The sequence below is a fragment of the Phoca vitulina genome, unplaced genomic scaffold (assembly GCF_004348235.1).
Source record: "Phoca vitulina isolate PV1807 unplaced genomic scaffold, GSC_HSeal_1.0 scaffold12, whole genome shotgun sequence".
In the NCBI taxonomy this organism is placed as follows: Eukaryota; Metazoa; Chordata; class Mammalia; order Carnivora; family Phocidae; genus Phoca; species Phoca vitulina.
In genome coordinates this window covers 43,207,885-43,234,228 of record NW_022589715.1, presented here as the reverse complement: position 1 = coordinate 43,234,228, position 26,344 = coordinate 43,207,885, and the positions used below count along the sequence as shown (strand labels likewise).

Here is a 26,344-nt window from a genome sequence, read left to right as displayed (position 1 = left end):
AAAACTCATGCTTTATTGTATGCTTAATATAAATAAACAAGAGTACATAAAACAGGAGTCTAGAAAGGAGGATTTTCCTCCGACTATTTTCTAAGACTCAGGATGTATCAAGAACATCTATAACTGCATTAAGGCACAAATCTAGCTTCGGGAAAGTATCTCGTGACTGCCGCTTTGCCCACATCAGTGCCTCAGAGCTGAAAGCAAACCGGACCGTGGTGTGAGACTCGCAAACACTGTGCTCCTTCTCAGGAAGTGTGGGATGGGGTTTGATAGGAGATGATGTAAACTTGAAAAATTCCACTTGTGTGAGAGCTTTAAGAGATTATTTCAGGAACTGTTCTGTTCAAGCTGATGTTTAATGCCTTGTATGATAGTTTATCAATTTAATTTTTCATAAGTCATGATTCAGTTACCTTCTTATTGCTATGATTGGAAAGATTCACATTTATGTTACTTTAAAATGAATATTAAAATATTCGAAGACAAATCTGAGTTATAAGACGCATGGTGTTTAAAGTAGTATGTATTTCATTAGTAAAACTTCTTGTTTTGTGCGTTTAAGACCACCATTTCGTTCCTCAGAGGATGACATAGCTATTTGCAAACACAGCCAATGGTTTTGGGAGTAGACTTCATCAACTCACATTCAGCATTTTCCAAGGATATAGAAAATGTTTGTTCTCATTGACTATAACAATGAGAGATTAGAACCTTGTTAGAACCATTTTATTTACATAGCTAACAACTTTGGTATCATTGGAGGAGATTCCTTAATGTGGTCAGCAAAACTGGAAAGGAAAAAACCTGAACATTTACGTAAAGAAATAAAATAAACTTATTCTTAAGGTAATGCTACAACTCAAAATAAAATCACAGTCCTTATATCCTTTCAGGTTCTCTAGTCCATAGTCAAATAAAACTCAGTCCATGCATCTTTTCTGATTCATCATTTGGCATGCATATCACAGATTTGAAGGGTTTTGATTATTTTTGCAGATATGTGATGAGGATGTAAAAATTCATCATGTAAATACTCTTAATGAACAAGAAAAAACTCTTAGACAAGTAATTTTCTTTACAAGTATACATATAACATTGAAAAATACATTTTTCTAAGTAAAATTTTGGTTGAATTTAGAAGAGTTTAGCAGTAGCTCTCAAAATAAAAGGGATTCAATTTTTTTCTATATTTTGAGTCAAGAGATAAAAACAGAAAGTGAAGGAAATAGACCCACAGTATTGTTTTCCTAATTTGGTGATGACGAGAGCTACTGGAGTCCAAGATCAGGCAAAATACAAATGCTACTTGCCTTATTCAGAGGTCTATAGAGGTGTGTGCACCCTCTGCTCTCAAATATTTGTCACCTCTTTTCCCACTTAGATGTAGGAACTACAGCAGGAAAGTCTTCAGCTGGACAGATTTCAAAATGAATTTTTACAACCCAGATGATGGACTGGTATACTTCAGAAGTGAACTCATGAGTTTGATAAACGTCTTTCTCTTGCTCTCATTTTTTTTTTTTTCTGTACTAGCTTACATCATAATGGAGGAATAACATTTTAAAAATTTTGAATAGGCACTTACTGGAATTACAGTTAATCCTGATACAATCTAGATGGGGAAGAATAGATGAAAAATGAAAATTTATCCTTCAAGGTAATAGCTGCAGACATCCAATAAAATCACAGTCCACCCTTCCGGGGACAGACACATGCAAATATGGCCAGTCCATATCATGTATTCTTTACATACTTCTAGAACCCAGATTCATTGTTATAAAACTTCACATTGGAAACAACGATAGAAGGTTTTGTTTTGTTTTGTTTTGTTTTAAATGGCCAATTCAAACAAAGCTACATGGTGACAAATCTAAGTGAAAGAAAGAGTTGTTAACTGTCAAAGATGTTTGGCTTAGAGAGGCTGCGACTTTCTCCCCATCTGTGAAAGAACATTATCATTGTTTTCAGCGTAATTAAAAAGTGCTCCGTCACAATGGGGTATAGTGCAAGCCCAGCTAGGCTCAGACATCTTGGACCTTCAGAGTCTAATATCCCACAAAGGCCAACAGAACTCTTGAGAATTGTGGTGGTCAAATGGAGAGCAAGTCGAAGTTATTCTAATCTCACCCTAATGTATTTTTTATTTTTGTTATTATTATCATTGGCTTAGGCAAAAAAGGTAACAGCCAGATACTGGCTGGATTCCATGCCTTGTATTAATTGGAGGAAGTAAGAAACAACTGTATTTTCCTTTAGAAGCCTCGAGTGGCTAAGGAGCAATGTCATTCTTCAGAGCACATGAGCCTATGCCTCTCTTAGGAGTGAACAATGTTATCTCTATGTACTAAGTGTCATGGTTAACACTGGTATTGATCTTCCTTTTCTTACACTTCCTTCTTCTATAAACACAGATTCTCTAAGAACAGAATGTCTGATCTGAATAACACAGACTGTGATTATAAGGGTTGTCTTTAAAGGACTGTGTGGGATGTTTTATGTTTATTTTATGTATAGATACATATTTGTTGGTTTTCGTTGCTGTATTTAATTAATGCCTTTGGGGAACATGAAAAATAGAAACCTAGATTCTGTTTCCATATAGCTGAGTTTGTCATGTGTCGTCAACCGCATCAGAAAAGTGGTTGCAAACAGCCAAGGACCAGCACCTACACAACTCTTTCCACAGAATGCTTTGCTGTTGGAAAATTCCCATGAGTGTTTCCACTTGGGCTAGCAGCCCCTTTACTGCGAGTAGGCAATTTCCTTTGAATTGTTGTAGTAACCTATCCTTGTCACTAGAGGGAACTCTAACAGAACAGTAAATGACAGTGCAGTGCGTTCTTTAGTGATCTTTTAAAAACCACCCTTATTATTTAGCTTTATTTAACTAATATTTATTGAATGTAATTGTATGCAATAAGCTTTCACTGCAATAATTTTATATTTTATGAGCTACCATTCTGCCCAGCACAATTTGAAAATGTAGGTAGAGTTTCCACAAATGCCTCACCTCATCACATTTTGCTACTCTTCGTGTCAATCTGTGTTTCAAATTTATTGTTCTTTCTCCATTAATTTATTTTTGTGTGTGTTTAGCATTTCCAGGAAATACAGTAAAACCTCATTAATTTGTACTCCTCTTGGAGCTAATGATAATAATGAAACTTCTTGGGCAGAATATTTATAATTCTTTACCAACAGAGATTGCCTGAGAAAAATTAAACAAAACAAGTTGTAGAAGATCAGCTTCAGGAAGAAAACCGAATGCCAGGACTTCCCTGTACACTGATGGCACGACTTGCATGACACAACACCCTAATGACTGATAATTCTTATCCACCCATTAAAATCAGCCTCGTAAGACCTTCCCTTAAGAAGCCTGCCTAGCTATCAATTTGTGTTTTGGAATGTAATCGAAAACAAAACTGTGTATTTTTTTAAGTCTACAATTCCGACTCTTAATTCGGCCTAGCCTTCCCCCATATTTCATACAGCTTTGTGAGGTTTTACTGTAGTGACTCTCCCCTAACGCTATGATGAAGCAGGAAAGCATTATTTCTCTGTAGAAGAGTCTGTGTTTCCGTGTTCTCATGGCTGTTTGCTACGGGCCGCAGTCTTTGGGCATTGAAGGGTTGTGGATTGCTGTTTGGTAGCAAGGTATCACCACACAGTATTTCCAAACAGAAAAGATGGGGTACCACAAAGGTGACTAGTCAAAGGAGAAGCCCAGGGAGTAGAGTAAAAGCAACTATTGATCTACATCACGGAGTAGAAATTTGATATTTTGTGCAGATGTTATCTAAAGTAAAAGCAGATGGATTTTTATTCATCTGAAAGGGTATCACCTATAGCAAATCAGAGTATCAGTAAACATAACAGTGGAAATTATTTGAGGCCTCTTCAAGCTTAACAATTTATACTTTCAATTGACCTCATTGATACATACGGCTTCCCCTTTAAGAATCCTCAGTGGTAGAAATCACAAAATGGTAAATTACGTTAAACAAAATGAAACAATCAAAAGATGCCCCCAAAACCTAAATTAATTTAAATGATGAAAATGAGACCATTAAGTGTTTTAACTTTCCATGGCAAAACAGGCTACTCAGTAAATGTTTGCAGGCAAAACTGAACAAAAAGTGAAAAGTATTAGTTTTATGGGGGAAGGCGAGTTGTTACCTAGATTGACCGTCAGTTTCACACGCCCCGCATCCAGCTCCAGGCGGAGGGTGTCTGCCGAGTCTCTAGAGGTGGTTGCCATGAGGATGCCATACGCACGCTGGGATCGGAACCGTAAGGACACGTCCTCGGCCTCTGTGTGCATCACCACTGGGAGCTGGATTTTCATAAACATACTCCCATCATAGCTCAGAACCGTTGCCTCTACGGATGGGAAATGAATATAAAAGTTCTTGGTCAGTTTGGTACCTTTATACTTTGAAAGGGAAAAGCACGACCCGTTAATGGCTTCCAGATAGAACACAATACTACAAACCCAACTCATCTTCCTTAGAAATGAGCGATTTTTTTTTTTTTTAAACCAAGAAGAGAAGTGACAGTGAAGAGGACTTCCGTGAAGTCTCTACTCAAGTACAGGCACGAGAGGGCGCTACTCCCCTTTTGGATCGCATAGCATTTCTATATAGCATTCATCGTGTTGGTTCATCGATGTTGATGTATGTGTCTCCCTTCTCAAAGGCAGAGATCACATTCTTTTGTCTGCAGCCATAGCATGAGCCTGGGACGAATCACTAGCAATTACTTAATGTATGTTTCTATATGGCTAGGCCACTGACTAGCCCTGTGAAATCTGCCTTAGCTCCAAATCTTCCATCAACAAAATGAGGAGGTGCTAGCAGAGGATCTCTCAGGCCTTCGCTTACCCTAACAGTCCATGACTCTAAGAGAAGTTACTATCATTATCTTCTTTCATAATATCTGCCTTCATAAGATTAAAAAAAAAAAAAAAAAAGGAAAAGAAATGACTTAAATGTAGGAATAAGGTCAACATTTTACCAAAGGTGATGTTCAAAAAGAGAAGAAAAAATAGTAGGTCCAATCAACAGGTGATGCTTCTTCTGAGTCACTTTGTTTAACAAGGTAATTGATTTTTACAAAGACACAAACTGAAACTTCATTTTAAGCTTTATTTACAGGTAAGGAGTAACTGAAATCATCTCCTATAAGCACTACCCTGGTGTTCTGAAAATGTGAAGCTATGACCAAAAAGTCAATAACTATGTACCTTGGTAATATTGGATAAACATGGGGGTGGGTCTGCAGGGCTTGTGTGGGTGTGTGGTACTAAACCAAAGGGGACTGCTTTAAGAGAGAAGTTGCTTAATACTGTATTAAACACACAAAGAAGAGGACAGCAGAAACTGTTGATCACAGACTGCCTGCTTTAAGAAATAGAACCCTTTAATGTTAAACACCATATGGTGGTGGAACGTTGCAAAACAAGTATGAGTAATTCTGCTTTCTCATTGTTTCTAACAACTCAGAATACCATTTAATAAAAGAAAAACTACCTGGAATTAAAAGAAACTAGGAAATTCTCATTATCTTGCCTACTTACATGGCACAACAATTAGCTTTACTAATTGCAACTGTGATACAGTTGCTTATTATTAGGACTATATTCTGGAGTTGTGGTTTTGCAAGTTTGTCTTTCAAAAAGTCAGGAAAGTCTAATATTGCTTCTGACAGACTTTAATCATTAGTTGTTGTCATCATGGGACTGAATGCACATCCGGAACAATGAAGAATGGAAGGTTCCTTCCAGGTCTCCCTTCTTGGTGCTCTTCTCTTCCACCTACCCCTTGACTTAAGGGATCTTGGTCAAATCCCCCGAATACTTACTAACAGCCTGACTTCTCTCCTGAGCTCCTTCCTCCATTGCCCAATTAACATTTCCAATTTGAATACTATAGGCACCCTCCAGATGAACCAACTCAGCATGCTCCTTCACCGATGTTCTCTATGCTAGTAAATGGCATAATCCCATTGTTCAGAACTTAGCTTTTCTGATTTTTCTCTTAAACTCTCCACAATGCCCAATCTACGTGCAAGTCTACAAGTCTTGTAGGCTCTAATTCCAATCCATTTCCTGAATTTATCACATCTTACCCTTATCACTGAAGTATCTCTGACTCTGCTCTAATCTCCCACCTAGACCACTATCATAGCTCCCTCAGCGGTTTCCCCATTTCTACTCCTTCTTCCTATACACAGCAGCCAAGCTAAACTTTTAAAGAAGTAAATCAGATTATATTCCTACATTGCTTAAATTCTCTCTCCCCACCTCCCACCAATAGTTTTCCACTGCAGTTAGAATAAAAGCTATACTCCTTTTCTACCTATAAGGTTCTCTGGGATCTGGCCCCAGCCCTTCTTTTTTTTTTTTTTTTTTTAAAGATTTTATTTATTTATTTGAGAGAGAGCGAGCACATGAGAGGGGGGGAGGGTCAGAGGGAGAAGCAGACTCCCTGCCGAGCAGGGAGCCCGATGCGGGACTCGATCCCGGGACTCCAGGATCATGACCTGAGCCGAAGGCAGTCGCTTAACCAACTGAGCCACCCAGGCGCCCTGGCCCCAGCCCTTCTCAATGGCCTCAGCTTTCAGCATCTCCACTACTTATTTAGTTAACTCCAGCCACACTGATTTCATCTCCCATTCAAGTACTTGCCCTTATGGACCCCTCTGTCTTAACAGGCTTAACCCTAAATCTCTACATGGCTGGTTCCTTTGGCATTCAGGTCTCCGGTCAAATGTGACTTCAGATGTCTGCTCCAAGCACCCCATTGATCCATCTTCCAGTCATTCCATATCTACTTACTCATTTTTTTTCACAATTACCATTTCTTATTTGTTTGCATACTGTTATCTGCTTCACCCTTTAGAATATAAGTGTCTTGAGGGCAGGGGTTAGGCTCTCCTATGCATTGTTCTAGTAGCACCTGTGTGCCCTGAAAAGGGCCAGGCACGTAGAAGAGCCTCAGTACATATTTAACTGAATTAATGATTGCATCTGATACTGAAGATATATGAAAAAGCTTATTTCAGTTTGGATATCAAGCTTACATAAATGCTCACTAAAGAAGTTAAGTATTTACTCTGCCTATTGTTAAGTAGAATCCAGTTTTGGTAAAGTAGGTAAACAAAATATTTGCTGAAGTCTACTTTGAAGGACACAATGTGCCACAGACAGACAAGGAAACATGTCCATTTATCAAAATACCAGTCCTGTGGCTAGGCACTGACCTGACTTTGAGAAAATAAAATATCCTTTTAAAATATAGTGGTTCTACACTGTACCGCATATTTTTATTAGATAAGTTTCCTAAAAGAAAAGCTAGTAGTAGTTTACTCAAAAAATAATTAAGGGCCACCTGGGTATCTCAGTCAGATAAGTGCCTGACTCTTGATTTCGGCTCAGGTCATGATCTCAGGGTTGTGAGATGGAGCCCCGTGTCGGGCTCCATGATCAGCAGGGAGTCTGCTTGAGATTCTCTTTCTCTCCTTCTCCCTCTGCTCCTCCTGCACCCTGCACCCATGTTCTTTCTCTCTCTCTCTCTCAAATAAATAAATAAATTAAAAAAATAATTAAAACATGATTGTAAAGCTATGGTGAACTCTAGAAAAAACGTGTTTCTTGTATAATCTTAAAGGAGACTTGATCCTTACTATTTCTTTGCCTAAACTGTAGCTAATCATTGTCCATATCTATAGAGCAACAAACACCTGAATAAACATTTAAAAGTCATTATCAATTGCTCAGTTCTTTGGTATCATATTGATAAAAGAACTGAAATGTTGTTAGTTTTCTTTTATTTGTTTAGTCTATAAATCTAGCGTGTATTATTCAATAATCACATTTTTAAAATGATTTTACAATCTTCTATAAAATGCAGCTTAATTTGATTAAAAACTAAGGAGGGGGAATATCCTTTCAGAAACAGAGATGACTGACAATGAATCATAAACATAGTATGAAATACAATACAAAGTAGAAAAATAATCAGAATCATTAGCCTGTAACCTTCTCCAAAAAACTGCAGGAATGAAATAACATAGTAAAGTAATAAAACTTGAGTACATTTTAAATAATTCTCAATGTGAAAATAACTTGTTGATAAACGACAAATGAACACCTAAATGATTCCTCATAATTAGAGTTAATGTTTAATTAGACAAGAAATGGAAAATGTACAGGGTTGGAGTCCAGAGTTGCCAAATAAATGGTAAACAACACTCTGACATTTGAAGGTTATGCTATTTGGCAGCATCCTTTCACATTAGTAAAATTATTTACCACTTAGAACACAAAAGAGTACTTTAAAAGGCTAATTCCAATACAATACTTCCCAGAGGGGGAGAAAAAAGTTTCAGCTTTGTCTCCTGCATCTCCTTCCCCCTTGTCGTTAAGTTTGATAAATTTGCTCTTCTGTATTATTCCTTCTTGCCGTCTAAAGTGTACACCTGTGCTCACTTTTGCCGAAAGGCAGTCACATATTGTGCGCAACGATGAAAATCAGACAGGGAGCCAAATTATATTGCTCTGACATCTGTCCCTCCATCTGTTAGAGTTTTAACAAACAAGTATAGAGCAGACCTCTGATTACAACATATACACATAACCAAGAATAATTTCTACAAGGCCAAGTAAGTCTCCACAAATTCTCAGCTTTATTTAAAATAAAGTGGGAGGGAAAATGCTGAATTTAATTTATATTCAATTGCACATTATTTCTATATTACTCTTCCTTATGGGATCGATACACATAAAATACTATTTTCCTAGTTGCCTAAGTCAACAAATACTCTTTCTTTCTTCTAAATTCCTTTGCTTACTTAATGCAGAGTAAAAAATTTTCTATAGTAATGTGACTGCGATATTATTCCTCAGGCTGCATTATCCAAGGACTTGACCACACTTTTTAATTACTATGAATAATAATCTTTATAAATTATCAATTATTGCTCAGTAATAGTAACATAGAGACTATTAGTACCTTCATTTTTTTTAAATTTCAGAAGTTGTCAACCAACTCTTAGGTGATTAACAGCCTTATGTGATCAGAGTGTATCTGGAGAAGACCCACAGTCATAGCTCTTTCTTTTGAATTGGAAACCCCAAGGGTTGGGCAGATCTTATGTTGACTGAACTAGGGCATAGCTGGGAACTGGACAGAAGCCAAATTCTGTGGTATTGAGCATGACAAGCATCCCACATCACCACTGTTCTCAGGAGATACCATAATGTGAGCAAGAAAATTAATTCTGAAAAACAAAGACTTCTAACAATACGCTGGGTAGTCCAGAAACAAAAATCACACAAAAATGACCATTTTTTCCCTCAACACACAACGAACCTGGAGACAAAGAAATCTGCAGAATTTTCTAGCCACCTGTCAGATGAAAACATATGCCGAATCCCAGTGATGAAGCTTGCTATTAAATTCTCATTTGCAAATCTACATATGCTTGCCACCCCTCCTTCTAATTATTGCAAAATATAAATACTCCTTTTCCCTCATTCTGGCTCAAGAAGCTTGACAATTTCTATTTTTATTTCTGCCATATGTAGTAACGGGATCTTGCCACAGGGTGGTACACCACGCATATTTAACTGAAGGCTTTTGTAATCTGTGACAGTTGGGTTACATCCTTTTCTAGCTTCACATAAGCAGGAGGCATCCGACTAACTGGCAGCTCTCTGAGTGATTAAAGAGAAAACAGCAGCTTAAATCCTACAGGTCTGCGAATCTCCCATTATGTCTAACTTGTAATATATCTTACAAACTTGGTTGCCTTTTTGGTGGTTGTTGTTGGCCCCTTTTGCCAGTTTCTAAAGACCAAACTACTGAAACAAATAAACTGAAATTAGAGGGGGAAATGAGAAGAGGGAATTCACAGAGCATATACACCTTACAAGTGAAACTACACAGAAACAGCTAGCCTCTAATGACCCTTGATAGGAATTGCAATTCAGTACTAGGAGAATGAATGGATCTAGGTGATTAAAATACTTACCCATCTATTGACCTAGCCAGCTGTATAATGCAGAACAGGGCAGTATTTTGGTTGGTAATTTAAGATCACTATTAGATTATTAAATTATTATTATTATTTTTATGTTGATTAATGTTAATAATAGAACTGATAAGCTGGACCTCTTTATTAAGACAAATAACCGAAGCCACATCTCAACTTTGGATTCTAGAAAATCACTGTTTTTGTTCTCTAGGCAGTGTGAGCTTAAACAAATTAAACTATTTCAGGATGGAAGGGGGAAAGAAGACTAAATGTACATGGTTTAGACAATACATGCCAGGTGCTTTCAGGCTAAATGTCTAATGCACCGATGTTATTTGAAGCATGAGAGGACAATGGAACAACTCATCGATAGTTTTCCATATTGATGTTTTGGTTCCATTGTTGAAAATGAGTGGCAATGGGTATAGTGACTAAAGCATTCATCTGACACTGCTAGGTCGACGGGAGCACTTTGTTTCTCTGCTGTTCCCCCTTTAGTCTGCAGACAAACAGTGGTTTGTCTTCACTCTTCATTCTTCCTCTAATCCTTATTCTTCTCCTTCTAATGGGAGAGGAAAAGAAAAAAGAAATGTGGCTATGCTTCCTACTAGAGAAGAAAGGGAGGCAGCTACTCAGAGGCTCAGCAGACACACCGAGCCTTAATACAATAGAGCTATATACATCCTCTGTGATCACTCAGGTCCTAGGCAAAGGTAAGTGTCTTTGAAATTAGGGTGCACTTCTGAAACTGTCGATGTAAATCAGATGACTGAAAGTCATCTTACTTTCTAAATTTCAAACTTGGGGAAGGGGACCGAAGTGAAGTGAACAGGCTAACTTAAGTCTCACGCCATAGTGTTAGGGAAGTTGCCTCACATGCTCTTTTTCTGGCCATGGATATTATCACTGGATGCCATAAATATCTCTAATTCATACCTTCTTTACTTTCTAGGGTCCTGAAATTAAAAACTGGGCAAAAGAAACAGCGGTTGCTATCGATCATACATCTTAGGCCCAGACTCTAGAAGATATGGAAGACTCAAATATTTCTTCTTGCAATATACTTCAAACTCTGTGTCTTCCCAGAATCAGCCCCTCTGAAAATCATGGAGGGCTCATCAGTAGTATGCCCGGCGTGGCTGCTAGGCCTGCAGGCGTTTACCTCAGCAGAGCATGCATTACGCTCCCATGGTCAGTTCAAGGTCTGAGGTCAACATTTAATACATGTTTTCGTTTCAGGGGAGTCAGCTGCTTGGGTTTTGGAATCCTACCTCTCTCGCAGGACCTGCCAAGGTAGCCTGTTCCGGAACAATCACAGACATATCTGTTCCACCCATCCCTGCACATGCCATTGTTTTTGCAAGGGTTGCTAAGGCACGGTTTTGCTGTTTCCCTTGAGCAGGAGGGCTTCACTCCAGCAGTACTTTGAATTTCAGCCATTTGCCGGATATCTTTGCTCTGGCCGTCAATGAACAAATCTCTAATGCAGCCCACGTAGCCGTAGTTGAGCAGGGCAGTCCACACCTCGGTGGGGAAAATGAGGCCAGCCTTGTTTTCCGGCAAGCCCCCCAGGTACAGCTCATCATCCAGGTCCAGAATCTCGCTCTCGCCAGGTGCCGTGTAGGGTGTGCGCAGGGTGTTGACAGAAATGGTACCTGTTGCAGAGACAAGAGAACACACGGGTCTTTACGGAGTGCAACATGCTCGAAAAAGCACACTTTCTCCCTTTCATCTGCCTAGGGGTACACTGCTTGAGGACAGACAGCTCCGATTCTTCTTTCAGGTCCTCAGGTACCTTACTTATCCTTCCCAGGGGAGCAAAAACCAAAGTGGGCGGCCAACCAAGAGTGTTTGTCAGCCTTCACAGTTTAGTAAAGAAAAGAAAAAAAGGAAGATTAAAAAAAAAAAAGGAGGGAAAGAAAGAGAAATCAGCATTCTATATCACTCTCCAACAGTTCAGTCAGGAAAGAAAGAGAAAGAAGGAGAAGTTGACATTATATACTACCCTTTGGAATAAAGTCAGATTCATGATTGGTGAGCGCTCATTTTCAAAGCTGGTGTGCATCTGCAAACTAAAAAAAAAAAAAAAATGTTGCATGCTCTCACCTTCAACTGACTTGATTGATTTTAAGGAACACAATAGTTTGACAGATCATCTATGTCAAAACTTGACTTTACCACTTTTTTTTTTTTTAAGATTTTATTTATTTGACCGAGAGACACAGCGAGAGAGGGAACACAAGCAGGGGGAGTGGGAGAGGGAGAAGCAGGCTTCCCGCCGAGCAGGGAGCCCGATACGGGCTCGATCCCAGGACCCTGAGATCATGACCTGAGCCAAAGGCAGACGCTTAATGACTGAGCCACCCAGGCGCCCCTGACTTTACCACTCTTAACTGTATCAATCTATTGATAAGCTCTATGGTCTTGGTCTACTCATCCGTAATATGGATATAGTAATATGACATACCTCTCATGGTTGCTCTAAGTGCTAAATAAAATGATATTAATAAAGTATCTGGCTTATAATAAGCACTGCATAAATGTTGTGTATCATGATGCTTATAGTGAATTACAGTTACAGTTATAGTGAATATAACCAAGAACCAAGTCAAACTGGCTGTTTACTTTTTAAAATTTTTTTTTAAATTTTTTTATTGTTATGTTAATCCCCATACATTACATCATTAGTTTTAGATGTAGCGTTCCATGATTCATTGTTTGTGCATAACACCCAATGCTCCATGCAGAACGTGCCCTCTTTAATACCCATCACCAGGCTAACCCATTAATCCCAACTAGTTAGTCATCTAAATTGGCAAATTTTTCCTGCTCACTCCAAATGTAATAGGAGAATAATTCTATTAGTTTACAAATATACAGGAACCCTGGTTTTAAGCAAAGGATGAAAAGGTAGACATTCACATGGGATTAATTGAGAATCACAGAAAAATATTTGTGGGAACCATTAAATGAAGAAAAAATGAAAGGCAGAAGGCAGTTTTTGATTAAAACTTCTATCACGTACCACCAGATTACTCAAAATTCCACCAATGTTCTATCTCCAGAAGGATATCTGTAAAAATGAAAATAATGTACCTGAAAAGGGCACCCCACTATACCTTACCAGATTGTTCCAGATTTATTTTTCAGGTCTAGACCATAAAGCAGAATAGGTAGGGTATTAAGAGAGAAAGTAGATTAGAAATGTCTGGTGCCATGCTAGCTGCCGACAGAGAGCTTCAGGGATTTGGGGGGCAGACGTACAAGGGAGGCCAGGAGACACAAGATGGGGTACACAGGTAGGGACAGAAAGGGAGAGTCTAGTGTGGATAGAGGATAGGTAGGAAGATGCATTTTAGCGGTTTCACAGAATACCTAAAGTCCATCCCCAGGTGAAAATACAGCCTGGGATCAATGTCAAACAAGCATCTAACTAAGGATGCAGGGCCACTGGCCTCTGCACTGTTCCCAGGAGCATTCCAAACCCCAGCAGAAGGGGCACTTCTCAAGACGGGCAGTGTAATGGGATCTGTTTCTGTATAAGAGAAGGCCATGGACGCCAGTGACAGAGACTGCACAGGCAGCCAAGTCATTAAGGGGACATTTGTCTCTCTAGACTTCCACAGAAAGAAATGCAAAAAGCTCCCAGAGGAGAAACACTCAAAGGCATTGCTATTTTGGCCTTCTAAGAGGGGAGCATAACAGGGATTTTGGAGGGAGGCAGCAAAAAGGCAAAAGGACAATGTATTCACTTTTACAGGTCACATTTGTGCAAGTGTCTGGAAGAAAACTCATTTAGGAACATATATGTACATAAAATCCTACTTAGAAAAAATACGAAAAAATATAATTTGGGGGAAGTGAAATATATGATTTTGAGATAGAATGGTGTCATTTTTCTCTTCCTACTAGAATTTCATTACAAGCATTTTTAACTGTCCAAAATGCTTTAAGAAGTGAGTTAAAAGATGGGGACGCCTGGGTGGCCCAGTTGGTTAACCGTCTGCCTTCGGCTCAGGTTGTGGTCCCAGGGTCCTGGGATCGAGTCCCACATCGGGCTCCCTGCTCAGCGGGGAGCCTGCTTCTCCCTCTCCCACTCCCCCTGCTTGGGTTCCCTCTCTCGCTGTGTCTCTCTCTGTCAAATAAATAAATAAAATCTTTAAAAAAAAAAAAAGTGAGTTAAAAGATGATCCCTGTCCTCTGCAGCAGTTAATGGAAGTTAGAAAATGATGAGAAAGAGTATTAATGACAAAAGGAACGGTGGAGATATATATATGTGTATATATATATATATATATATACATATATATAATATATATATAATATGTATTTTAAGCAAAAGTTGTATGGAATGAACACAATGATTTCTGTTTTTAAGACAAAAGTGTGATGAGTGCCACACCCTGTTTTCTAATTTGTTCAAAAAGGCTTCTTAGAAATGAATATATGATATCGAGGGACAACTGTTAGGAGACACGGAGCAAGTGAACAATGACAAAGTTTTACAAGAGTGGGGATTTGTTTTTAAAAAATATGTAATTTTCCCATATGCCTTCTTACTCGTGGAACAAGCCTGATTCAGCTCAGGAGGTAACAAAACAAAACAAAACACTTGGTGTACACGTTATGTTAGAAGTCTGCACTAAGAGGTGCTTGGAGGGTTCCCAAGATGAGGAATTCTGTGGCTGGATCACAGCTGCGCTCTCCTCTCTTCCACAGAGTTTGCTCGCTCAGTACACTATGTAGTTTCCATAGTCATGGTGTCCTCACTGGGCCAGGAATTTCACACAGTCACCCATAAATAGTGTGACAGTGAGGATGGAGTGACTGGGTATCCTAATTTTTATTTATGGTGTGTTGGTGCCTACTTTGAACAAATTGTAAGAAAATTCCAGTATGTTTTTATGAATGTGTTTGTTGTGGCCAGAGTAATATATTCACTATAACTTTGTGATTAGACCACAGTTTTCTGATCACAACACCTAAATTAATCCACAGTTTTTATACAGTCTAGGGCACACACGCGTGCACCTCCCCCCCCCCCCCGCCCACACATGCTGAAACAAAAGTTTAACAGAAAAATATTTAGCTCTATTACTTCTGAGGCATTCTGATATCTTTTTCTTACACAATTTTATTAATACAGATGCTGGACATCCCCCACCAAATTGATTTCAGGACTGATTAACAGGCTGTAACCCACAGTTCAAAAACCACAGACTGAGAGGTTACTGTCATAAAGGATAAGATGTTTTTCCCATTGCTCCTCATTGTCCCTTTGCGAGATAATTTTAGAGTTCTCATGGGAAGAAGCAATGCAAGATCAGAGAGAAAGCAAAAGCAATATAATACTAACCTCAACTCCAATACAATCCAAGAAGAACTAGAACTTTAATTTAGCCCTGGATTCAAGGTAAGGAGGTACGCTGAGCATATGCATATATCATATATCATTCATTAAAATATTTTGCAGGGCGCCTGGGTGGCTCAGTTGGTTGAGCGACTGCCTTCGGCTCAGGTCATGATCCCGGGGTCCCAGGATCGAGTCCCGCATCGGGCTCCCTGCTCAGCGGGGAGTCTGCTTCTCCCTCTGACCCTCCCCCCTCTCATGCTCTCTCTCACTCTCTCTCTCTCAATAAAAATCTTTAGAACAAATATTTTGCAAACAAATATAATAGAATGAGACAACTGTGACTGAAAAGCAACTACTATCTTCTCTACAAGCTTTACCAATCTAGATGCACTTACATTTTAGAATATCTTTGTAAAAAATCCGTCAAAAAAAGGAAAAGAGTAGAACTTAATTAAGTGGGAATGGAAACAATTATTTTTATATTCTGAAGATTCACAAAATAAAAACTGTATTTAAATATGAGCCAAGCTCGTATTTACATTATATTATATTATATTTATATTTATATTATATTTCTATTGATATTATATTTAGCCTACATATGTGCAAATGTCCTGAAATGTACACATTTCTGGTAAGGGATTCAAATCCCAAATTCCTTAATGATTTTATTATTGATACGAATCAAAGGACATTTTTACACAAGCAAAAGACTCATCACAGAATCACTGAATTCATTTACACCAATTTAACACATATATATGAGGATAGTGAAATTTCAATATTAAGGTCCCAAGTGCCTATTCATTACAATTGAGTTATAAAAGCAGTGGTTACCAAGAAAATATGAAATGAATACTTAAACCTTGTTATTTTTGATAATTAGAGACAATTGAGTAGTTGCTACAGCTGTATATATCAACAGAAAATGAGAATTTTCTAAAGGTTGAGATAGGACCAGATGTAAATAATTTTTTTTTTTTAAAGAGTTTATTTATTTATTTATTTATTTATTTATTTATTTTTTAAAGATTTTATTTATTTATTTGACAGAGAGAGACACAGCGAGAGAGGGAACACAAGCAGGGGGAGTGGGAGAGGGAGAGGCAGGCTTCCCGCCGAGCAGGGAGCCCGATGTGGGACTCGATCCCAGGACCCCGGGATCATGACCTGAGCCGAAGGCAGACGCTTAACGACTGAGCCACCCAGGCGCCCCCAGATGTAAATAATTTTTAAGAGAAAACAAAAATCTAAGTATATTATTGGTTTATCCCTCTATCTAATTCCAAGAACTACAACTATATATGTATTGTCTTTGGAATAGCTTGATTATTTCATACATTTTACCTTCTTTCACTATAATTACCTTTGAAGTTTTTGGTAAATTAAATACTTTATGTAAACATTGCTATATTTGAGCTGTAAAAATCTGTAGCTGGTGGTCCTATTTGGATCAGTGTTTCATGCTTCAATATTTAAGGATCTAAAACACCTTCCTATGTTATTTTGCCCTTAAAGAAATAAAATTTCAGCTAAAAAACAAATACATTTCTGTACATATGACTTTTGTAATCTTAACATAGAAATCACACTAACAGGGGCGCCTGGGTGGCTCAGTCGATTAAGCATCTGCCTTCGGCTCAGGTCATGATCCCAGGGTCCTGGGATTGAGCCCCACATTGGGCTCACTACTCAGTGGTGAGTCTGCTCCTCCCTCTGCCGCTCCCCCTGCTTGTGCTCTCTCTGTCTGTCAAATAAATGAATAAAATCTTAAAAAAAAAAAAGAAATCACACTAACATATATTAATGTTTAAACCTGGTCGTTTTCATTGCATATGTAAAGGGTAAAACAAAGGTGACAAATAGACAAAGTAATAATTATTTAAGAATATTCATGAAGCATAACTAATGAATCCATGCTTTATGTAAAAGTATACATTAAAGTGAAAAACTGTTGAAAACAGTTCTTAGTTTATAAAAATGGAAATCATCTTTCCCATTTTGTTGGTATTTATAACTGGTTAGTTTCTACTGTTTTTTTTTTTTTTTAAATATGTAATTTTTCTTGGCCCTTCTGCTTCCAGACTAGTTTTCAGAGTGAGAAGAAGCATAGAGTGAAGGGGAGATTTAAAATAAGGTAATTTGGTTTTAATTACTACAAAAGTTTAAGTGACCAGGAAATGGGAGGTAGAAAATTGTGTGCTATAATAAGAGTGCTTTTGCCAGGTCAGAGAAACCAACTTCCATGCTCTAGCTTTTGCAACTAACTAGCTAGCAAGCTGAGCCAAATACTGGATTCACTAGGCCTCAATGTGGCTCTTATAAAAGATAAAGGAATTGACTGGTTGTCACTAAGGTTCTTTTTTGAAAAAAGTTTTCTGAAATTGCTACTTAAATTTTAGTTACATACAAATTTTCTTTTTCTTTTTTCTTTTTTTAAAAGATTTTATTTATTTATTTGACAGAGAGAGACACAGCGAGAGAGGGAACACATGCAGGGGGAGTGGGAGAGGGAGAAGCAGGCTTCCCACTAAGCAGGGAGCCCGATGCGGGGCTTGATCCCAGGACCCTGGGATCATGACCTGAGCTGAAGGCAGACGCTTAATGACTGAGCCACCCAGGCGCCCCCAAATTTTATTTTTCTATAATTCTGTTTCACTTTTTTTTTAAAATCTTTTTTTTTTTTTTTTAAAGATTTTATTTATTTATTTGAGAGAGAGAGAATGAGAGAGAGAGCACATGAGAGGGGGGAGGGTAAGAGGGAGAAGCAGACTCTCTGCTGAGCAGGGAGCCCGATGCGGGACTCGATCCAGGGACTCCAGGATCATGACCTGAGCCGAAAGCAGTCGCCCAACCAACTGAGCCACCCAGGCGCCCCTGTTTCACTTTTTCATTGCAGAAGAGAATCAGATTCCAAAAACTTAAAAATTTGTCAAGTTCATATTCTTTTTTTTTTAAGATTTCATTTTATTTATTTGAGAGAGAGAGAGAGTGAGGGGAGAGGGGCAGAGGGAGAGAGAATCTCAAGCAGACTCCACACTGACTGTGGAGTCAGACGTGGAGCTCAATCTCATGACCCTGAAATCAGGACCTGAGCTGAAACCAAGAGGTGGACACTTAACCAATCCTTCCACCCAAGTGCCCCCAAATTCATATTCTATTAACAAATTTAAACTCAGTAACAAGACATAATATAAGTGCTAAAAGTAGAATGAAACATTGATTATATAGTATGATGCAAAATGCAAAATACAGAAGTCCAACAAAATAGTAAAAAAAAGGAACCATAATATTGACAATGGTAGTTTTGGATTATGAGTGGATAGTTTCTTTCTTTTTAGTTTTGTGTCTTTTTTTTTTTTAAAGATTTTATTTATGTATTTGAGAGACAGAGAGTGAGTACGGGTGGGGGGAAGGGCAGAAGGACAGGGAGATGGAGAAGCAGATTCCCTTCTGAGCAGGGAGCCCGATTAGGGGCTTGATCCCAGGATCCCGGGATCATGACCTGACCCGAAGGCAGAAGCTTAACCCACTAAGCCACCCAGGTGCCCCTTGTGTCTTTCAAAAACACAATGTCACATGTTAGATTTATAATAGGGACCGAAATAAAGTTTATTTAAAAACAAAGAAAAATAAAATTTTAATATTCTGTTTTATGCTTATTCCTATGTGTTTTCTCCTTACTTGGATCCACCCATGAGTCAGGAATATCAGGAATTAAGCCAGCATATGAAGAAATAAATCTTGGAAAAATTTAAAAGTTTGATAATATCTTGTAAGGGGAAAGAAGAGGGGGAAAAAGAGCACATCATGTTCTATGGACAAGTGGAAATTGAAGTGGCCTATTAGCAAAATGACCTGTCATTAGCTTTCAAAATTATTTCGCCCAGCGATTCCAGTTCTCAGAATCTATGCTATAAAAATTCTGATCAACATGCATAAAGACCTAACATGAAAATTTTCTTTATAAATTAGTTTAAAACAGTGAAATTTTTTAAAAGTAAAAAGTTAAATGTCCATCAATAGAGAAATGACTAAATTCTGATATGTTCAAACTCAGGGATACATGATTGCCATTACAAATAATGGCACGGGAAAAGCTTTCAGTAGGTTTTTTAAGTTACCTGACAATTGGTGAAGAATGGTCTTGTTCATGTAAATAAAAGCTCTGCATTTATTTTATAAGTGTAAACATATGTATAGCTATATTGATACAAAGGAAAATACGTGGAAATACATGGTTACCTGTGAAGGAGGGAATGAATTGGTGAGGGAGGTGTGTGGCACGGGGAAACTCTTCGGTACTTTTCGAAATGCCTGAACATTTTCACCAATAGCACATATTTATATGTTACATACATGCCATGTGTTAAGCACATGCACATATACAAACACACATACACACTCATAGCAATATGTATACATACAAATTTTTAAGATTATCATATACAATGTTGGATAGTTATAAACATCAATCAAGTGGCATATTTTATAATTAAAATATTAAAATTAAAATACTATTCTGAAGAATTTATACAGATTTCGGGGCACCTGAGTGGCTCAGGGGCGCCTGGGTGGCTCAGTCGTTAAGCGTCTGCCTTCGGCTCGGGTCATGATCCCGGGGTCCTGGGATTGAGCCCCGCATTGGGCTCCCTGCTCCGCGGGAAGCCTGCTTCTCCCTCTCCCACTCCCCCTGCTTGTGCTCCCTCTCTCGCTGTGTCTCTCTCTGTCAAATAAATAAATAAAATCTTTAAAAAAAAAAAAAAGGATTTATACAGATTTCTACTCAGCACTCCACAATGAGAGTCACGGCTGCTGGGTGTGGCCTATTTCCTCAGGGTGCAACTGACACCATAGTCCAAGGTCTGCCCTATAAACTGATAAGCCCAGAAAGGAGATTTGGTAGACTGAGAGCAGGTTCCATCTCTCAAGGTTTGACTGATTTACCAAGCCCGTAAGACCGCCTAATAAAATAAGAATGCCAAGTTATTAATTCTGTATAAGCTATTAACTGTCACAGGATATGGAATGCTTCCTGTGTAGCTCGGCCAGTATGAGATGCCAGCTTACAATCCAAATGTTTATTCACTTGTGATGGGAAATTTAATTAGTAACAGGAACCTGAGTACTCATATCTCTATAACTGGTCAATTATACCCGTCTACTATAATCAGACTTACAATGAAGAATTATGTTGATTATATAGTAATAGTAAGTACATATGTTATATTTAAAATATATATATACATGTTAACAGAGCCTGGAAGAAAATGTGCAAAGCGAAAAAAAAAAAAAAAAACTGAAAATCTGTTTTGGGGGAAAGAAAATAGATGACTTTTTTCTTTTTAAACATGTTCAAAATAAAGAAAGAAATAGAAGCATTGGTTTAATAAAATTTAATGTAACAAATTTATGCAAAATTGACTCCGTCTAGTCAGTCATTGGGATAGTCAAATAATTAATAAATTATTGATAAAGTGCTTCAGTTTTCCCACTGATGTGTAGTGGTTTAGAGACATGCATATAAAACAATATTATAAATTTACTTAAAACTATTTCAGTGTTGGCAACGAGCTAGTAGGTAGAAGCATGGGAGGAATGTTTATAGTCAAAGAGCAAGTTTAAATCAAGACCTAAACAGAGAAATCGTCTAATGGTTGTTCAAGTAGAAATGTTTAAGTGTGGTGATTCATGAATGGTATACACAGAAATCAGTGCTGGTAATAGATAGCCAGAAAGTGCTGTTCACATCAAACAGTGATTACTATAAACCTCTAATTATGTGCTCTGGAGAGAGCCTTGTGCCTTTCCCACTATAATTTCTAGTTCTTAAACTGGAACTCTATGACTTCAATTCAATCTCAATGGTTTCTTAGCTGTTAAATGTAGGCTTACCCACGAATACCCACTGATACGCTCTGCTGTGCCCTGCTGCACACTAGCAGAATTTGACAATAATAATGAGTTTTCTCTTTGGTTTCAATGTGTAATGATGGTTTGCAAAAAAAAAAAAAAAAAATATATGACTGGAAGTTTGCTATAAAAATACTTGAGAGGATACCCTCGACCGAGCCAAAGAGCTTAACGCAAATTTACACAATACTCATGCTCCAAGAAAACAGTCATTAACCTCATCCTAATTTTAGTACAATTCTCATTTTAGCTAAATACCTGGACACAGTTATTTTGTGTTAAGTTTGGGGGCAAAAGCAAGGGAAAGGGGACCTCTGGAAAGGGAAGAGGGGTTGGTAAGGGAGCGTTCAGCTCTAAGTCCTGCAAAGTTTGCAGAGTAATGAGCCTCTTCGATCATATTTATTAACTCAGCAGCTTAGAGGTTTTGCTCTGTTAAGTAGCTAAGCTATCCATGGAAGATACTCACTTTGTGCAGCACTCAAATCACACACTCTGACTCTGTACCTTGTATGGTTCCTCCTTTGCCAGGCTAGCCCAGGATCTGAAAAGGCCATTCATGGCTCAGCCTACCAGGCCCCGTGTCACTGGTCACAGACTACTCAGGCGATGGAAGAAGCTACACTGTACCAAGACAGCAGCTGTGGCCAACAGTAGCAGTCAAAGTGGAAATAAAATGTCTCTTTCCCATGTCAGAGAATGGAAGAAGGGAGGTACAACCCAATACAATTACTTGTGCTGACAATGAAGTTCTAGAAATTCATCTGATGGCAATATTTCTCACCACACAAGGGGCTCATACATCCACCTTTTAGTGAATAAAGTACTGAAGGGCAAATTGCCAGAAAGATGGGCAGTGCAGGTGACTATCTTCCCTGTCATTAGCATGCTTACTGTGTGGCTGCATATCCCAGTCCTCAGAAAGGAGTGAACACCTTCCCTTAATTTTCCTTCGACCTACAGGTTTGCTAAATGATAAAGCAATCTCATGAACAAGCAAGCAAGATAGCAGTCCTGTTCTCATAAGAGCCGGTCATTTTTGTACCAGGCTTACCAAAGTCTCTAACAATTATGTAACTTCCTCATTGCAATTTTTTGGGGGGGACACCTGGGCTTGGAGGATGGCTTTGTTTTCATAAAAAAGGGCAGCACCTGTTAACTTATATTGTGTAAACTGCTGTCAGGAAGTAAGGTAAATTCCTTAAAAACTTGCATTACAACAAAAAGAGTGCTATTACTCTTCAAATGTAAATATGATACTACTATTTTTAGAATATTAGGGGTGGGTTGGAACTGAGACATTCACATATTTTTATTCTTTATTTTTCCTTGTACCAAATATTTATTAAATAACTGCTATTGTGCAAGAAAGTACCAGGACCCGTAGGTATAAACATAAATAAGACATTTCCTTTCATTTATAGGTTTCTTTTATAAATTGTTGAGGGAATATTAAAAATTCAGTGTGTCCACCAAATCTGGTTTTAACCCTACCTCTGACCAAGGTAACCAGTAGTTACTGGCATCAAATTAATGGCCATGGCTTTATTCCTACTAACTTTAGAACGGTCAATAGCAGAAAGAATAATTCTCAGCCCTAAGCTCCCTCTACATTAATACCAGAGAAAATAACTCATTAAATATTTTTAAATATTCAGCTGAAGAGTATCCCAGGCAACCTTCATCATCCATGAGTCAGAAGGCAGCCCACACTGACCTCTTGTCATAGAAGTATCATTTTCCCACGTTATATTAAGACTAATTTTCATAGAGCCTCTGAATATAACTGGTGTGAAAAATGGATAAAATGAATTATTTCTTGAAATTCTCTGTTTCTTAGTTTTAACTGAGCTATAAATCTTAGTATTTGACCAACCTAACTCAGAAATATCCTTTAAGTAAAATAAAAGCTAGTAGAGTTATTCATTCAATTTTTAAAAGGCTGCTTTATAACAAACCAATGCAGTGTGCAAATATAGAACTTAATTAAAATACTATATATAAAATATTAACAGCTGCAGTTATTAACATTACATTAAATTCCCTTGAGCTAGGCCAACATAAAATGAGCTCTCTTTTCTTTCAATTTAGTAAAGGGCAGAACTTGGTGTAGTGAATGAGCTTTGGTTTTTACACTGTTTGTCTCAATTCACTAATCTGAAATTGTAATCACATAAAAGTACTTTACTAGCTGCACATCACTGAACATACTAACTTAATCTTTCCTTTGGATTCCAACAAAAATCTCTTGTCTTATTTTCTTTCTTAATGTAAATTATACTGTCTTAAGGCATCCCTCTCATCTTTCCATCCAGCACTGAACTTTCTAAATTAACACAGATATTCTCTGCTTTTGACTTTTTTCCAATGAGGGCACAAATAGGTCAGTTAGTAAACTACTGACAATTTGGAAGAATTAAAGAACTTAAAGAAAAAAAAAGTGGATTTTAATTGGCCTGGATTAAGGCATTTATCCAATTCTTATTGTAATAGGTCATCCAAGGAACTTGGGAAACTCATTAGACCACATCAACACTTAAGACTAGAATAAATTACCATTGTCAAATGAATAATGGCTGGTTTTGTTTTCTTTTGTACATTGTTTGCATTTATTAAATTTTGACATTAACCCTGTATTTCTTCATATAGTTAGAGGTGAATGAAATACAACTGATCTGAAGTATGGTAATTTTTGCCCCTCTGAACTTCCAAAAGATTTCCACTTAATAGGGTTACTGGGTGGCTCAGTTGGTTAGGTGTCTGCCTTCAGCTCAGGTCATGATCCTTGGGATTCGTGCTCAGTGGGGAGTCTGCTACTCCCTCTCCATCTCCCTCTGTTCCTCCCTCCACTCATGCTCCTGCATTCTCTCTCTCTCTCTCAAATAAATAAATAAAAATCTTTTTAAAAAAAGATGTCCACTTAATCTAATCAGTTATGTTTTAAATTATTATGAAGTCTGAAATGCCTGGGTGGCTCAGTCCGTTAAGTGTCTGACTCTTGATTCGACTCAGGTCATGATCTCAGAGTCATGAGATCAAGCTGCACATCGGGTTCAGTGTGGAATCTGCTTGAGATTTTCTCCCTTTGCCCCTCCCCTGGATTGCACTTGTGCTCTCCATGTCTCTCAATAAATAAATAAACAAATACAAATAAATTATTATGAAGTCTAACATGTACATACATACTTGAGAGTAATTTGAAATTTTTATTCTAGGTGTATTTTAAGTTAAACTGTATCATCCAGAAGTTAATATTTCAAAGCACAAGATCAGTCCATGCTCCATTCCTCTTTTTTAAGACTTCTGTTTGGAAGTTCCTAAGTAGACAATCAACTCTGCTAACTCTGGTAGAAACAGGCTGGAGGAAGTGAAAGGGAGGTACTCTATTGCTATATTTCTGTATTCCCCTCAGTGTACACTTCTCAGCTTGAATCAGAAAAAAAAACAAAAAACAAAGAGGAATCCAATTTCTAATGGAATCAGTATAATGCAGCAGGGGAAAAAAAAATTGTCATCTACCCTCAGTCACCTAAGATAATAGAACTGGTAAAAGAAGTATGGATAGCACAGAATGGTAACTGATCTTCCCTGTGGAAGATTTCAGGGAAACAAAAGAACAGAGGGAGTCCAAGTTTCCAGAGGGGGATGAATCAGAAATCGTCTCCGAGATATCTGAGGATCAGAGCAATGGGTTTTGACCTTCCTTCAATTTTCCGCCCTCACCTCTGGCTCCCTCCCAATTCCCATTCATTCCATGTCTTTATTTTATTGGGCAAAAAGAGAGAAAAAATATTTGTAGGATGTCAATCACAATCTTTTTGATTGATGAGCAGGAAAACAAGGCATGACTAAGAGTGAAATAGGACACAGTTTTGCTGAGGGAAGCTTGGAGGACACAAGTGACAAGGGGGTCTGCTGGGAGGACACAAGTGACAAGGGGGTCTATGAAAGAAGCACTCACCCCAGGACTGCAGCACGGCCCTCCTAAAATAGAATAGTGATCACAGATGACTGGATCTGAAAGAAGCACTAAGTGTTTTCTGGTCTGTGCTGATCATTGGCTGGAAAGTTTTGCAAAAATATAGAATCCTAGATCCCATCACTGTTGATACCCCTTCATCAGGTCTGGGAGCCAGTCAATACTGGGTCCTTCCCAATATGTTTCACAAAGGAAGAAATTCAGACCCACAAAAAATGCCTTGGGCAAGTTTACATCGCTATTTAGTGGAAAATCCAGAGTGCATGGTATGGTATATAAGTAAATAAGGGAGTGTAGGGAGGGAAGGGAGGAGAGTAGTTAGGTCTAAATTCAGTTGTCTTCTATTATAAGAAGCTAATGTGATCTGTAAGTGAGAGGAACAATCAGAGCGTGGGAGCACAAGGTCAAGAAAGTAAAAAAGACATAATATATAGTTAATATACCTAAAATAAGTTGCTTCTCTCTCTCCCTCTCTCTCTCTCTCCCTCTTTCTCTACTCTCTCTCTCTCACTTTCTGGGTTTCTACAAATGCTATTCCCTCTGCCTGGATGATCCTTGTCCCCACAAACCTAATGCTAGTCAATTCCCTAAGCCCCCTAATCCAATTTCAAATTTCAAAGTAAGTAAATATTATTTCTTCAGACCTTCCCTACAATGCCCCCACCTTTCCCCAATCACACACGTGCACACATACACAACACAGGCACACACACACACACACACATATCTCTAGGAAAAAAAGCATAGCAAAAGGAATCCAGAGGAAAGAATTCCTATTGGCTCAGTTCCAAACATCTTTCGTTAGAAAGGGAAGCTATTTGGAAGTCAACAGAGTTTCGCCCGTGTTCTTGAAATCCTACTGCATTGATGAAAGTGTTTATGATACCACAGATCCAACTTGGATAAAAATTAAACTAAGGATTTTCTATGTGGATTGTTGAATTTTCTTTTTTCATATTTTGTATTTGCCACTCCAGGCACCTCCAAACATCCAATGATATAAGCAATAATCAGGAATATAAGAACCCTGAATTTTGTCACTTGCAAATTCAAGATAAAAT

The 26,344-nt window shown here is 38.1% G+C and overlaps 1 protein-coding gene across 36 annotated transcripts in view; it reads right to left on the bottom strand.

Annotated features, from left to right (window-relative positions):
- Window positions 1-26,344, bottom strand: part of NRXN1 (neurexin 1) — a 1,121,375-nt gene that overhangs the window by 591,874 nt on the left and 503,157 nt on the right. For 28 of the 36 annotated variants that reach the window (XM_032411088.1, XM_032411091.1, XM_032411089.1 and 25 more), the window contains 3 exons: window positions 11,313-11,696; window positions 4,183-4,386; window positions 1,589-1,615 (listed from right to left, as the gene is read on the bottom strand). In XM_032411088.1, the coding sequence (XP_032266979.1) occupies window positions 1,589-1,615; window positions 4,183-4,386; window positions 11,313-11,696 (615 nt within the window). The remainder of the gene's footprint in view (window positions 1-1,588; window positions 1,616-4,182; window positions 4,387-11,312; window positions 11,697-26,344) is intronic. The other 8 variants (XM_032411097.1, XM_032411111.1, XM_032411107.1 and 5 more) reach the window with 1 other exon arrangement.